General features: G+C 39.5%; 1 protein-coding gene across 2 annotated transcripts in view; it reads left to right on the top strand.

Moving 5' to 3' along the window:
- LOC110035765 (electron transfer flavoprotein-ubiquinone oxidoreductase, mitochondrial) overlaps positions 1–15069 on the top strand; it is a 77907-nt gene that overhangs the window by 52511 nt on the left and 10327 nt on the right. For both annotated transcript variants that reach the window (XM_020740052.1, XM_020740054.1), the window contains exons 10-15: positions 2126–2218; positions 2862–2964; positions 3161–3285; positions 3438–3487; positions 3564–3630; positions 3737–3816. In XM_020740052.1, the coding sequence (XP_020595711.1) occupies positions 2126–2218; positions 2862–2964; positions 3161–3285; positions 3438–3487; positions 3564–3630; positions 3737–3816 (518 nt within the window). The remainder of the gene's footprint in view (positions 1–2125; positions 2219–2861; positions 2965–3160; positions 3286–3437; positions 3488–3563; positions 3631–3736; positions 3817–15069) is intronic.

The following is a 15069-nucleotide window of genomic DNA, read 5'->3' as shown; positions in this document are numbered from 1 at the left end:
ACCTGCTACTGTCTTTCATGTACAGCATGTTACATTTGTCCTGTTTCTACCTGCTACTGTCTTTCATGTATAGCATGTTGTGCTGCTCCTGTTTCTGCCTACTACTGTTTCACTTGTCTGCTACTGTTCATTCCTGTATCGCACGCTTTACATTTTTATAACTTTAAACATGTTTACCCTTTTTACATAGAATGTTTAGAGGACTACAACCATAGGGCTGTTTGATTTGATACTATAACCGGACACTCTAAAAAACTTAAACTCGTCACATCGAGGAGTTTGGAGCTAGCACTGTGGGCAGCACGACCATCTTCAACAGCAGAACATGTCTTCCCCAACAAAACCATTCTCTTTCCTAGAAATTAAACAACAATCCATAGGTTTTCGAGGTTGTTTGCCTAGCGCAACATAAATCCTCCGCCTTTTCTTTAGGCATTCGTATAGCTCTGCCGTACGGTTTAAGCCCTAAACTCGTTCTAGGTTCCGAGGTTGTCGTCCGGTACGACGTAAACCCTCATATCTTCTAGGCAATTTGTGTGACCCTGTCACGCAAATATAAGCCCTAATTAAATAAAATTGGCAGGATAAAACACTTTAATATTTTCTTCCTAAAATTGGAGCCAAACCATAGGATAGACTGGGAACCTACTGAGGTTCGCCTCAGGATCTGTGGCTTCCCCTAGTTTCTCTTCATTTGGATTCCTCAACAATGTTCCAGATTTGAGCTTTTCCCCCTTCACACCTCTTTTCCCCTAGTTTCTCTTCATTTGAATTCCTTAACAATGTTCCAGATTTGAGTTTTTCCCCCTTTACACCTCGTCGTCCGATTTCGTTGTAAAGACCTATCCCTTTTGACCTCTTTGAAGACATTATTCCCTGATTTTTATCGAGAGTTTTCTTAGGTGACTTCGGTCATTTAAGATGTAATTAACTATAGGGGCTTGCCCTTATAGGAAGCTTTTCCGAACCCAGCTTAAAATAAACCCTATTTAACCATTCGTATTAAATAGGGGAACTTGTCGGCAAATAAAACGGTTTCGCAGACCCAAACGGATGTCATATATTTTCCTAGTTTATTTGATTGAGCCTCATCCTCAAGTCTTGTGTTTATCCCTCGGGATAGATACAGGATTTGAGGTAGAGCGCTCTTTTATTTAAACTGTAAAAAATATGAGGTCAGTTTGATTTCATATTTTTCTAAAATTATATATATACACGTAAATTAAAAAGTCCTTCCGAAGCGGGTGACGGGATTTCGATTCCGGCGACCGACAGCTTCTTACGGGCGACCCCCCCAAACAATCTCTTCCTTTCTTACTTTTTAGTGCCGACATGGGTATAAACAAGGCGTAAAATATTTAGGATTAGGTTATGCTATGATGAGATTGTTATCTTGAGTCATAGTGCTGGTGTTTTCAGAGAGATCGCCTACCTTTCAAATTATAGTTACTATCTTTTATGCATTAGATTATGTTGTTAGGTGTTGTTGAAATAAAATATTTGATTGCCCTAATTTCATTGAAAAAGAAAAATTATCCTGTTCGTATCACATATCCGTAACAAATACCTATAACTTCATGTACTGCTTTGACCTACATAAAGGATAGGGATGGGCATGAGCTTCCTTCACTTTGCATCCTATTACGTTGTGTCTGAACTTGTATTTTTATTTTTATTTTCTTCAGTTTCAAAGATATTATTCTCTGGATCTTTTACTCTGCTCTCATTGATTCCTCTAGTCCACTCGAATCATTACTGAGAGCTGCACCTTTGCCTGGCAAGAAAAACTATTTTCTGTTTCGATTTTGTTTTGGCAATTATGATTTATTCATCTGTTGAACTCTTTGGAATACCACTATATCAGTACTCCATAATGAAAATTTGTTATACTTTGTTAATGCGTATATTTTTTTTCTTATTACCGTCAAAAACTAGAGACCGCTTTTAATAACAGGAATATTCAATGTCCCATTCTTTTGGTTGTATAGTTTCTTGTGATATGGTCTGCAATTTCCTGTGTTAGTTTAAAGCAAATAGTTCCTGGCATTCAATAGTATGAGTTTATATGAATCTAAGTATTCTTAAATTAAACAAAAGTTTTGTTTGCAACTTGTATTCCTCCCAGAAATTCAAGCATCACCCTTCCATCAAATCACTTTTGGAAGGAGGAACTGTTCTTCAGTATGGTGCCCGCACTCTAAATGAAGGTGGTTTTCAGGTAACTATAAATATTTGTTGTTGATTTTTGAGATACAAAAGTCATGGAACTTCTTGGAGATTCAAGTAATTGGTTCTCTGATTTGAAAGTTACTATGCTCCTATCCTAGTGGGTGGAGACTAACTACAAACAAGCTTATGGTTTGGCTCTTGTTCCAAGAAAACATAAAAAATAAAGAATTTAAATTTGACCTTTTTTTTATTCATAACGAAAACGATTCTGTAAAATAAGCTTGTCTATATTCCAAGAAAACATAAAAAATAAGGAATTTAAATTTGACCTTTTTTTTATTCATAACTAAAACGATTCTGTAAAATAAGCTTGCTATATTGGAGATTGACATTGAGAACAGGCAAAGTGACCTTATTATCTTAGGATGTCTCATTATGAATCATCTTATAAGTTCTTGTGAATGCACGAGTTGAATTTTGTCTTGTCTGTGTGCGAGTCTTCATCTTATCTTCATACCTTTTAGGCTTAACTCTTTTGGATATAACAAAGACGGCATTTCTCCTCCGTACATTAGTATCTTGTAGCAACTCTTTTGAAAATTGTTTAAATATATGTAATTTAGATAATCATTGGTTTATGTTGAGATTTTTCTTTAAAACTTAAATTGAATAGTGCAAATTGTGAATTTCAGTCCATTCCATATCCTGTTTTTCCTGGAGGTGCTATTATTGGTTGCTCTGCAGGCTTCATAAACGTGCCTAAGATAAAGGGTACACATACAGCCATGAAATCAGGTTTCCAACTTATTTCTATTTTGTATACTCTTTGAAAATCTATTTGGCTGAATGCCTTGATGATATGCGTTTATGTTACTCATAGTTTATCTGAAATTTATTAGAACATATCAAAGCCACTCAGCTTTTTGTGAACTACATATTTCTAAAGTTTGCAACTGCGGATTTCTGAATGTCAATGGCAACATTTCTCCAGGAATGCTGGCAGCAGAAGCAGGATTTAATGTCCTTGTTGAAGATTCTCAAATGGAAACATACTGGGACAGTTTGAAGAAGTCCTGGATATGGGAAGAGCTTTACAGAGCTCGAAATTATCGCCCGGTAAAAATCCTTCCATTACTAGCAATGAACCTTATTGCAGTTTTTAACGATTAATCTAGAATTTAGCATCCTGATAGAAAAATTAAGAGTTCTGCATTTTGATGAATATTGATCTGTATTTTTTATGAATCCTGTCCAATTCATTTCTCCAGGCATTTGAATATGGTTTAGTTTCTGGTTTAGCCTTCTCTGCTTTGGAGCGGTAAGATCAAACGTTCTAATGTACCGGGCACCACATTATGTTCATTTAATGGCTGAAACTGTTTCTCTCTTATAAGGTATATATTCAGGGGAAACTTGCCTTTGACATTAAAGCATGGAAAACCTGATCATGAAGCAACAGAAGTGAGTCCAACTATTTCATTTTCTCACTGATTAATGATGCAAACTATGAACAAGTGAGTAATTTTTTAGAATGTCAGATATCTAACTGGGCGTGTTTCACATATAGATCACAAGTCTTCACACACCCATCCCATATCCGAAGTCAGATGGAGTGCTATCTTTTGACGTGCCAACATCTCTGTACAGGTTAACATTGAACTCCCATCGAAATTCATGAACAGTTTTATTAATTGATTTTTTGTGTTTTTTTTTTTGGTCTTCAAGAAATCTGACATGTTCATATACCTAACATTTATTTGAAGTTTGATTTGTACATTTATTTGACTTCTATAATTGTTCCTCTTTTTCTTTGCTGGAATATATCAGCTGTCAGCTTTTAAACTTTATAATCTGCCGTGGTAAAATGGTTAAATTCTGTTTGATTTCTTCAGGCTTAATTGGGAATCTTTCATTTTGAATCTTGTTGTAGCCTCAATTTTGTCAGTCTTCTAAAGTAGAGCCTCACCTCACTATTCTCTCTTCTTCCGAATTGGGGATTATTATATTTAAAAAAGTGATGCAACACATGATGCTGGGGCGCAGGAGCACCAGGTGTGGGAGTGCATATGCCTGGCCCAGAGGCACCATGACCTTGCAGCACTGCGAATGACGCACGACTGGCTCTGCCAGATGGGGGAGAGATCGGGCGACTTATGTGCACGGTTAACTCTTATTTGGAGTGGGACCTTCTCAACCTTAAGACTATATTTATGTTATTTGTTGTGTGTTAGGTAGATTTTTATTTCCTATTTCTGTAGTTGGTTTCTTTCTCCATTGCTAGAGCTATATCTGAGGTTAGGTGGTGCTCCGGTTGTATCGTACTCCAAAGTGGTGATTTTCTCCTCATATTCTTCCCTTTTCCACTTCCCCTTGCTTGCTGCTGCACCTTCCAACTGTTGTTGCTTTATGCCGCACCATCCCGCAAACCCCTACTTACCGTCTAGATGCAACAATCATATTTCAGCTTGCTGGCGCACCCTCCACAACCTTCTGCTTGCTGTCTAGCCACAAAACCACCTACCCCTCGTTGTTGTTAAGCCTCTCTACCACCTCTTGCTCTCTGTTTTCACTACTTTTACATGCAACCCACCATCGTCGATCCTCGCCTTAGTTCTTTTGTGTTTGTGTAGTTTATTTCCTATTTCAAATATTTTTGTTTGTAATCCCCTTTGAATTTCAACAATAATTTTTTCATTCCTTTGTGATTTTGGGTTAACTCCGCTAGATTAGGCTAACCTAACCCTAATCTTATCATAGGGTTTATAGCCTTCTTACACATCTCCTCCCCAAAGTTTTTCTTTCCTATCCTAAATACCCTCTTCCACTTTCACAAATCCAAACCCTAAACATGCCACTAAGGAGACACACATCGAAACCTATCCGAGACGAGATGTAGTGAGAGATCCATCGGCTGTAGTAGGGGCTTGTGGAAATTATCCTCGATTGTGATATAAAGTGTCATAGGATAGAAAGGGACAAATTTGAATCCTTTCCTTAAAGAGCACTTCAGTGGTGAGGACAAACCATGATGCTTCGGAATTCATTATTCGGGTGATTGAGAGAGGAGGCGATTTATATAGAGGATATAGAGATGTAAAAGTACAAGTGGATCTTTTAGAGTTTGATAGAGGGATGGATATAAATGATTTCATTGAATGGTTGCAGTCGATCAAGAGAATCTTCGAGTATAAAGAGGTGCTAGAAAATAAGAGGGTGAAGCTTGTTGTCATCAAATTGAAAAAGAGTGCTTCCTTGTGCTAAGAAAATTGCAAAGGTAGAGAAAGAGAGAAGGAAGTGAAAAAATTACTAGATGAGAGAAAATGAGAAATAAGATGCAGAGAAAAGACTTACCTCCTCACTATCATCAGCGTATATTTCTGAAGCTACATCACCTACAACAGAGAGTCCAATCAGTGGAGGGGTTCACAACACAAATTGACCAACTACAGATAAAATATGAGTTGGTTGAGCCTGAGGAACATACTATAAGATGATATCTAAGGGACATGAAGTCCGCTATCAAAAACGTTATGCAATCGCTGCCTTATCAGTCACTGGGAGATGTCTAGACCTTGTTTTGAAGGGGGAAGGACAGTAAAGAAAAAGCAGACAACCACCCTCATTCAGACTATACCACCTATAGCTGCTGCTACCAATAAAGATACATTTAGAGGAGTTGCGAAGACCGAAAAGGAAAGGGACAAGACAAATTTGAGTGGAAAAAACCCTAGAAGAGTAATTAACCTAGTAAAGTGTCTGTCAAGAGATGCTTTAGGTGCCACGACTGTGGACACATAACCTCCTACTGCCCCACGAGCCAAGTTGTTTCATTCACTGAGCCAGGTGTTGTCGAGGAAGTGAGGAGGAAACATATGACCAGGACGAGGAACGTCAACTCCAGGGAGATGATGGAAAAATGCTAGTCATTAGGAGGGTCCTACAGCTTGAGTCAAAGAAAGATCATTCATTGCTAAGGCATGGTATTTTCTGCACTAGTTGTACCATGAAGGAAAATGTTTGCATCGTGATTATTGATGGTGAGGTTGTGAGAATCTAAAATTTTCTCTAATGCTGAAGATATTGGGGCTGGCTAAGTAAAAACATCCTCAATCCTAGTCCCTTATTTGGTTGAAAGGGGAAATCAGATACATGTGGATCAACAATGTTTGGTTTTGTTCTTCATTGGAGATCAACTACAGGAGCAGATGTAGTGCGACATGGTACATGGGAACTTATGTCATATTTTGTTGGGGAGACCATGACAGTGTAACCATATGGCCTAATACAACGAGTTCAAGAACACTTATTCATTTGAGAAGGATGTAAGTTGCATGGTTCTTTTGTCCTTCATGAGAGGAGTAGAAACATAAGGGAGATGGTAGTCCCACGAGCCACTTTTATGCAATTGATATGAGGCTCTAATGACAATAGTTTAGTCATGTTAGAGGGAGCCAATGATGAGGTTGAGATACCATAGAGCCAATGCTATGTTACTTTCTGGACATGATGATTGACGGTCTTTCAGAGGGTTTGCCACCATTGAGGGACATTCAACATGCCATAGATCTCATCATTAGATCAATGTTGCCAAACAGGTCTGCCTACATGTTGAGAACTACAGAGTATGAAGAATTACAACGATAGGTATAAGAACTTGTTGTGAGAGGTTTGGTCAAAGATAGTATGGCCCGTCTGCCTGTACCTGCCTTGATGGCATCTAAGAAGAACATATCGTGGAGGATGTGCATTGATAGCAGTACCATTAACAAAATCACTATCAAATATGGGGTCCCCATACCTCATCTAAACGACCTCTTGGATCTGTTGCATGGAATCATTATCTTTTCTAAGATTGATTTACGCAGTGAATATCATTAAATTCGGATGAAACCTTAGGATGAGTGGGAGACTACTTTTAAAACCATAACAACTCCCTCGACAAAAGTTTTGAAAAAGAAGTTCTAGTGGATGAATGCAGCTCGGTCCAGTCTCAATACACTGAAGGAGATGGTGACTTAGGCACCAATATTGGCATTATCGAACATCAATTAATTGTTTGAGATGGAGTGTGATGCCTCAAATATGGGAATCAGAGCAGTACTGAGACGGGGAAGGCCAATATATGACGTTCTTCAGTGAGAAGTTTAAGTAGTCCAAGAGAAAATATTCGACGTACGGCAAAGAGCTCTATGGGATCGTAAGAGTTCTTAATTACTGAAGTCACTACCTGCTGTTGAGCGAGTTCACCTTATTTACGAATCATGAGACTTTGAAGTTCTTCAACAGCCAGAACAAACTGAAGGGTTCATATGTGTCTTGGGTAGAATTATTAGCATTGTTTTAGTTTGTGCTTAAGCACAAAGGCGGAAGTCATAATCAAGTAGCATATGCACTGAGCGGCTGTCATTTGATGATCATTTCTATGCAAACTCAAGACACAGGCTTTCAGGGAGTGGAGTTGTACGAGACAGCTGAAGATTTCATAGAGAACTGGGAGCTATGTCAGAAGAAGCTTATTGAGCAACATCGTAGGTCTAATGATTATCTATTTCGCCAGAATAGGATATGTTATCCTTGATGCTTGCCTAGAGAGTCCATTATTCAGTAATGTCACATTGGATGACTTGTAGGATATTTTGGCACAGATAAGGCTCTTGCACTTATGTGAGAACACTTCTTTGGCCCCGACTGACGAAAAATGTTGAGCGGCTTGTCAAATAATGTAGAACTTGTCATGTGCCAAAACCAGACAGAAAATGCAAGACTAAACACTCTATTACTAGTACCAAAGGCCTGTGGGTGAATGTTAACATGAATTTTTTAGTGGTTCTTCTAAGGTTACAGTAGAACAAGGATTTTGTGATGGTTGTCACCGGATGCTGTTTACATGATTGTACTTTATGAAGGTCATGAGATTGCTTGGGATACCCATGACCATTACTTTCAAAAAAGATATCAAGTTTCTAAGTCACTTGTTGAGGACCCTATGGGGGAAGCTTGACACTAAGGTTCAATTCAGCTCAGCGGCCTATCCATGGACGGACTGGCAGATGGAGGTGGTGAATAGGAGGGGGAAACTTTCTGAGGTGTCGTGTAAAAAAAATATTAAGCAGTGGGGCATGATTCTTGCCCAAGTTGAAGCACTTACAATAGATACATTATTCAAACCACTAGTTGCATCCCATTTGAGATCGTGTATGGGCATAATCCTTAAACACCACTTGAATTGGTGATACTGGAACTAGTAGGAAAAACAATGAAATACTCAAAATAAACTTTTATTAACGTAGAGAGCTTTTAAATACAACATAAAAAAAAATAACAACACAGCATAAACGATATAGGCAAACACCTTTACGATGTATTCCAAGGGCGGTGGAGGTTGGCTAGGTAGGTAATTCAGGATGGTTGGCAAGTGTGGTGGCAGCAAGGGAGTGCTGATGGCAGTGAGGGGAATGTGTAGAATTGCGATGACAGTAAGTATGGAGGGTCATAAGTGACCGATGGCAGGCGGATTGGCGGATGAAAGGTGTTGGACATGAAAGACAACAAAAATAGGGTGAGGAGCAGTCGATTAGTAGTGCTGGGAAGGATGGAGGAGGACTGAATTGGTAAAGCTAGAGGTATGGGCTGGTTGGTTGCAGGAATGAAGGAGGGGGAGGCCGACGGCTGAGTAGAGGGGAAGAAAAGGATTGGGGAGGGGTAAAGGGAAGTATGCAACATCAACTTAGAGTAGGATTTAACAGGAGCACCACCACCTCCTCAGATACAGCCTTAGAACAGGAAGAACAGCTCCTCAAAGGAATTTGAAATCAACACACAATAAAAAGTGAACCCTAAAATCAGAAAACAACAATTTTTAGGCTCCCCATTGACAAAGAAAATGAGAAAAAGGAAACTCCAACTCAAAAGGGGGGGTGGGTGGGGAGGCAAGAAGGATCTAGAAATAACCATTAAAATACTTACCATACGATGAAGCAGAGAAGGAAGGAGGAGAGGGGCAGGCGGCAGTCCCGCCCAGTCAAATTCTCGTCTCCGATGCTGCTCGACCTGTGTTTATGCTGGACCGATCTCAATTGGCTGGTCGGCTCAACAACAGGAATACCCACTGCGGGAGAACCCCCTCCTGCGTCACCCTGCTCTCGCATGAGGTCTGCTCCTGTGTTAGTCTCCCGGGGTTTGGGGGAGCTTTGACCTCATTCGTCGAAACTTCTTATTTTTGCTTCAATCTTGGTAGGTCGATCACGTCAGTGTTGTCATTCGACAACACATTCTGGTCTAATAGATAGCCATCTCCTTTGGGCATAGTCTGAGCGGCAGTTGCATATAGAGGACAGTTCTTGCAATAGCACTCTCGAACTCTTACATTTGAAATCTTCTTTTTCCACTTCTCGTGACCCGCGTGCGGTGGTTGAGTAACAAGTTTGTGAGGAGAATTTAATTATTGGATGAAATTTGTGGCAAACTGTGCTACTCACTAACGACCACTGAAGAGGGACATATTCTTCAGTGAAAAGATCCTAATCCCATTGAAGAATTTTCATTCTCATTAGGCTCCTAGGGCACATTTCATAGCTAAGGTTCAACTCACCCGTCTCGAAATATTGTAATGGGTGCCCCGCTGAGCTGACTCTAAGATCTGAACTACTTACTGTAATAGTCCAGACATTGGACATAATGACTCCACCTTCCACTCAAGAGGGGCTATATAGATCTGAAATATCAGCCTTGCTCTTGTTTGTGAGGGCTCTGTGTCTGGTGTCAGCTCCTCGAACTCATAACTTCATTTCCCATTTACAATGTTGGAGTCTTCCACGAGCTCAGCTGGGACTGATTGTATCTTGTCCTCAACTGGTGGTAGGTTCTCCTTGTTTATGTATTCACCGTCTTCAGTGCCTGTGGTGTCTTTACCCTACTTTTCAATGATACCCTGCTCTGTAAAGTAGATCACTCCACTAGTTGTGCACTCTGCTTCACCATATCCAAATCCGTGACACTTACAATATTTTCTGTTTGTTACAGACTTGCAGATTGATTTTGTTGGATGATAGCCACGAAGATCGCTTCGTATTGCAGTCTCTCCAATTCGGAAGTTAGGATTCGTAACTTTTTGCGGTAGTAAGTTAGTAGGAACTGACGCTGCGTTTTCCACTTCATCTACATACTTCTCGCTCCCCCCTTCAACCTTTCGGATCGCCGTATCTCCTCTCAGGAAGGCTTGGGCATGTATCTCAATGGTGGCATGGCAAGATTTAGAGTTGGGAGGTGATAGAGGGCTAAAATTTTAACTTACGATTGCTGATTTTTGGAAATCAACAAGAGGGATTGTGTTTAGGTCAAAGTTTTGGTTCTGGTTCGGAATATGAAAGAACAAAATTTTTTGTGATGGTGACTTCAAAAGGGGCGGATGCTAAGAAATTCAGGATGAGACTAGGGTTGGCGTAAATGTAATTCCAAATGATATCGGAACTTGTAGAAAAAAGCAATGAAATACTCAAAATGAACTTTTATTAAACACAAAACATAAATGACACAGACAAACTATGGTATATTCGAAGGGCGGCGGAGGTCGATTAGGTGGTTCAGGATGGTTGGTAAGGGTGGTGGCATTAAGGGAGTGTTGATGGCAGTTAGGGAAAGGTGCAGAATTGCGAGGACAACAAGTATGGAGGGTCGTAGGTGACCGGTGATAGTCAGATTGGTGGCTGTAAGGTGCTAGACAGTAAGGGCAGCGGAAGTGGGGTGAAGAGCAGTCGTTTGGGAGTGCTGGGAAGGATGGAGGAGGGGTGGACAACAGGGTAAAGCTGCGTGTATGGACTGGCTGAGTGCAGGAATGAAGGAGGGGGCAGCCGTCGACTAAGGAGAGGGTCAGAGAAGGATTGGTGAAGGGGAAAGGCAAGGATACAACACCTCCTCACGACACAGGCAAACTATTGTGTATTCGAAGGGAGACGGAAGTCGGTTAAGTGGTTCGAGATGGTTGGTAAGGGTGGTGGCAGTAAGGGAGTGCTGATGGCAACAATGGAAAGGTGCAAGATTGCTAGGACAACAAGTATGGAGGGTCGTAGGTGACTGACGACAGACGGATTGGTGGCTGTAAGGTGCTAGACAGCAAGGGCAGCGGAAGTGGGGTGAGGAGCAGTCGATTGGGAGTGCTAGGAAGGATGGAGGAGGGGTGGACAACAGGGAAAGCTGCGGGTATGGGTTGGCTGGGTTTAGGAACGGAGTGGGAGGACGGCGGCTGAAGAGGGTCGGAGAAGGATTGTTGAAGGGGAAAGGGAAGTATACAACACCACTTTGGAGGAGTATACAACCGGAGCATCACCACCTCCTCAGATACAACTCTAGAACAGGGAGAACAACTCCACAAAGGAATCTGAAATAAACGCATTGCAAAAACTGAACCCTACAATCATAAAACAACAATTTATATGCTCGCCATTGACTCCTAATATCTGAGAGATGTCGGTGGTGGAAGTTTCCATATCACTTAAATCTTTGTCAGATCTACCTCTGTCCCCCTCAGAAATTGTCTCAACACAATACCTTTCTTCACCATATTGACATTTTTCCCCGTTAAAAACCAAGTGGATGTCCTTATACCTTTGCAATACTTTGGCAAGGTTTTCTAGACATAGGTCAAAGGAGGGACTAAACACATAAAAATCATCCATACAAATCTCCATTACTTTTTCGATTAGATCAGAAAAAGACATTATGCTGATCAGAAAAGGACATTATGCAATGTTGGAAGGTGGCAGGCGCGTTGCATAGTCCAAAGGGTATTCTTCTAAAGACAAAGGTATCATAAAAACTCGTGAATGTGGTCTTATCTTGGTCCTCGGGAGCTATGGGAATTCGATGGTAGCCTGAATAATCATCTAAGAAACAGAAGAAAGGGTGGTCTGCTAGTCTGTCCACTGTCAGTCCTTCTTTCTTGGGGGCACAATAAATTGGATTTACCCAAACACTTTTTGAGACGGGGTAGATAATGTCTGCATCCCACCACTTCACTTCTCCTTCTTAACCACCTATGGCATAGGGGACGGAAAAACTATCAGGGACCTTAAGTTTATGAGGGAGCTTATTTTGGATAATAGCGCTATACTCTTCACTTAGAGCTACGGTCTCATATTTTCCTAGTTTTTTTTTCTTATTGAGAATGTCTTTTGTTAATTTGAAATAGCTAGGCATTTGCTCTAAGGCTTTAGCGAAATAGATTCTAATTGTTAGCTTCTTAAACACATTTAAAAGCCTCGAAAATTGTTGATCAAGCTTGTGTTTTTGAAGCCTTTGGGAGATGCTTGGGGTGGTTTTTTTGTTCCATTCTACGAAGTGAGTCTAATTTTTCTAAGTCTATGGTAGGTTTCTCACTATAAGTCTTTCGGGCTCAAGGTTGTTTTTTTTTGTGGGCTTCTTCATATTCATTTCTTCCAACTCTTTCACTCTCCTTAATTTAATTACCTTAACATTTTCATTCCTTTTGTCTGTGGGATTCATTTTTGTATTATTAGGTAAGGTAGTATGAGGCCTGTTGTTCAATAAGCTAGATTTGCAATATTTATTATTGTTGTAGCTCGACTCTGCAGTTGATTCCTCATTTGCATCACAATGTCTTCCAAAGATAACTTTTTTTCATTAAACTTTGTTTTGAAGTGAATCCATGTGGGTTGATCTTTCTAGGGTTGCCACTATCCTGATTTTTCTGATTGCCTATTGGATTAGATTGGTTGTTCCCCCACTGCTAGGTTCCTACATGTTGGTTATTATAATTCTAGTTAAAGTTAAGGTGATTCTTCTAACCTGGGTTGTAGGTGTTGGAATATGGGTTATTGAACCTATTGGTGATGACACTCATGGATTCTACAGGCATAACATTAGGATCAGCTAGTTGTCCATAAACGTTCTCGTCTATTATTGATGATCTTGGTGCAGATTTAACTATAGATTATCTGACTTTCTATAGATAGCAATAACTTTAGATGTTAAAATTTTTAATACATCTATATCATGCACGTGGGCTATCTTCTTAGGGTTAACTCTATCTAATGACCATTGAAAATTATTTATCATTACTCCTTAATTAATGTATACGTCTCTTCAAATAGCTTATACATGAGTGATCATCTTGTTGTTGCATCTATTATGGACTTAAAAGATTCCACCAGCACGTTATTATAAGTTTAAATTATGAGTCAATCGAGTACGACATGATTGTGATATTCCTTCAATAGCTCCTTAAATGTCTCATAGACTTCATAAATTGACTCTCCATCTACTTGGGTAAAGAAGTTGATGTCATTCATAAGTCTAGTCCTTTTAGTTGGAGGGAAATATTTTGTTAGAAATTTCTAGGCTAGTTTGTTCCATATGGTGATAGACCCCGATGTTAAGGAATTGAACAACATGTTAGCCTTATCCCCAAGTGAAAAAGTGAAAAGCTTAATCCTAGCAACGTCATTGGAAACATCGTTATAGCGAAATGTAGCACACTGTTCAAGGAAGCTCTCTAAGTAGGGGTTAGGATCTTCCATTGGTATCCCCAAAACGGTTTATGCCGTATGTCGGCCGTTTTTTTGTTCAACTTCACTTTCGTAGTTTGAAAAGGTGATGATTTTGGGATTTTGAAAATAATAAAAATATAACTTTTTTTTAAAGAAGTAACATTTTAATTTTTAAAATAAGTGAGACCAAACGAGTCTCACATTTTTAATAGTTTAGATGATTTAATACAATACTACAAGCAATACATTTATCCCGAAGAATAAATATATTACTTGTAATAGGGATTTAATCATCTAGACTAAACAATTTGTGACATCCGTTTTGATCTGCGAAATATTTTATAAAAAGGCCAACAAGTTCCCCTATCTAACATAAAAATTAGATAGGGTTTATTTTATCTGGGTTCCTGGTTCCCTATAGAGGCAAGCCCCTATAGTTAATTACATCTTAAATGATCGAAATCACTTAAGATAACTCTCGATTAAGATCAGGTAGTTTTGCTTTCAAGATTTCAAAGTTTAGTTTTTCACGATTGGACATGGAAAAATAAAATGGAAATGGCTCAAAATAGGAACAATTATTTAAGGAATCCAAAGGGAAGAAAAGTAGGGGGACATCACAGATCCAGGAGAAACCCGGAGATGTCCCAACTATCCTATTGTTTGGCTTTATGTCTTTGAAATGATGTTTATTTGATATTTCAATCCTGTAAATTATTTAAGATTTAGGACTTATATTTGCTCAATGTCGGACAGTGCAAATAGCCTAAAAGACAGAAGGATTTACACCGTACCGTACGGTAACCTCGAAATCCTAAAACGTTAGGACTTATAATTGTACAACAGAGTTGTACAAAAAGCCTAAAGAATGATCCTATGGGGTTGTTTAAACTAGAGAAAGGTGATAGGTGATGTGAATGTGTTTTGCTGCTGCAGATCCATCTTGAAGTTATCCCTTGCCGTGCTGCCCACGATGTTCGCTCCAAACTCCTCGTAGTAGCACCTCCTGGTATAATTTTAGTTTTGAACATGCTCCTAACCACTAGGTTATCCTAAACTAAGGCATAGTGTATCAGAGTAACTAAGCATGCAGTGTGAAATAAAAGTAAGAGGGCACTGTATAGTAAAAAGAAAAAGACAATATAACATGCTTAAAGAAGAACAAAACATGCTAGGGAAGCAGTATAACAGGCTACACATGAAAGACAGTAGCAGGTAGAAACAGGACAAGTGTAACATGCTTCACAGGAAGAACAGTAGGAAAATATGCTATACAGGAAGAGCAATAGCAGGTAAAAGTAGGAAAATTAAATGCTGTAAAATGTAAAGCAAACCTGTACGCACCCGTGAGATCCGATGTTCCTTAAGTGTAGCAAACCTAAATGCATCTCAAAAA

This window comes from Phalaenopsis equestris, unplaced genomic scaffold (assembly GCF_001263595.1).
Source record: "Phalaenopsis equestris unplaced genomic scaffold, ASM126359v1 Scaffold199749, whole genome shotgun sequence".
NCBI lineage: Eukaryota > Viridiplantae > Streptophyta > Magnoliopsida > Asparagales > Orchidaceae > Phalaenopsis > Phalaenopsis equestris.
Note: the sequence above shows the minus strand (reverse complement) of the source record. Positions and strands in the feature narration are given on the sequence as shown.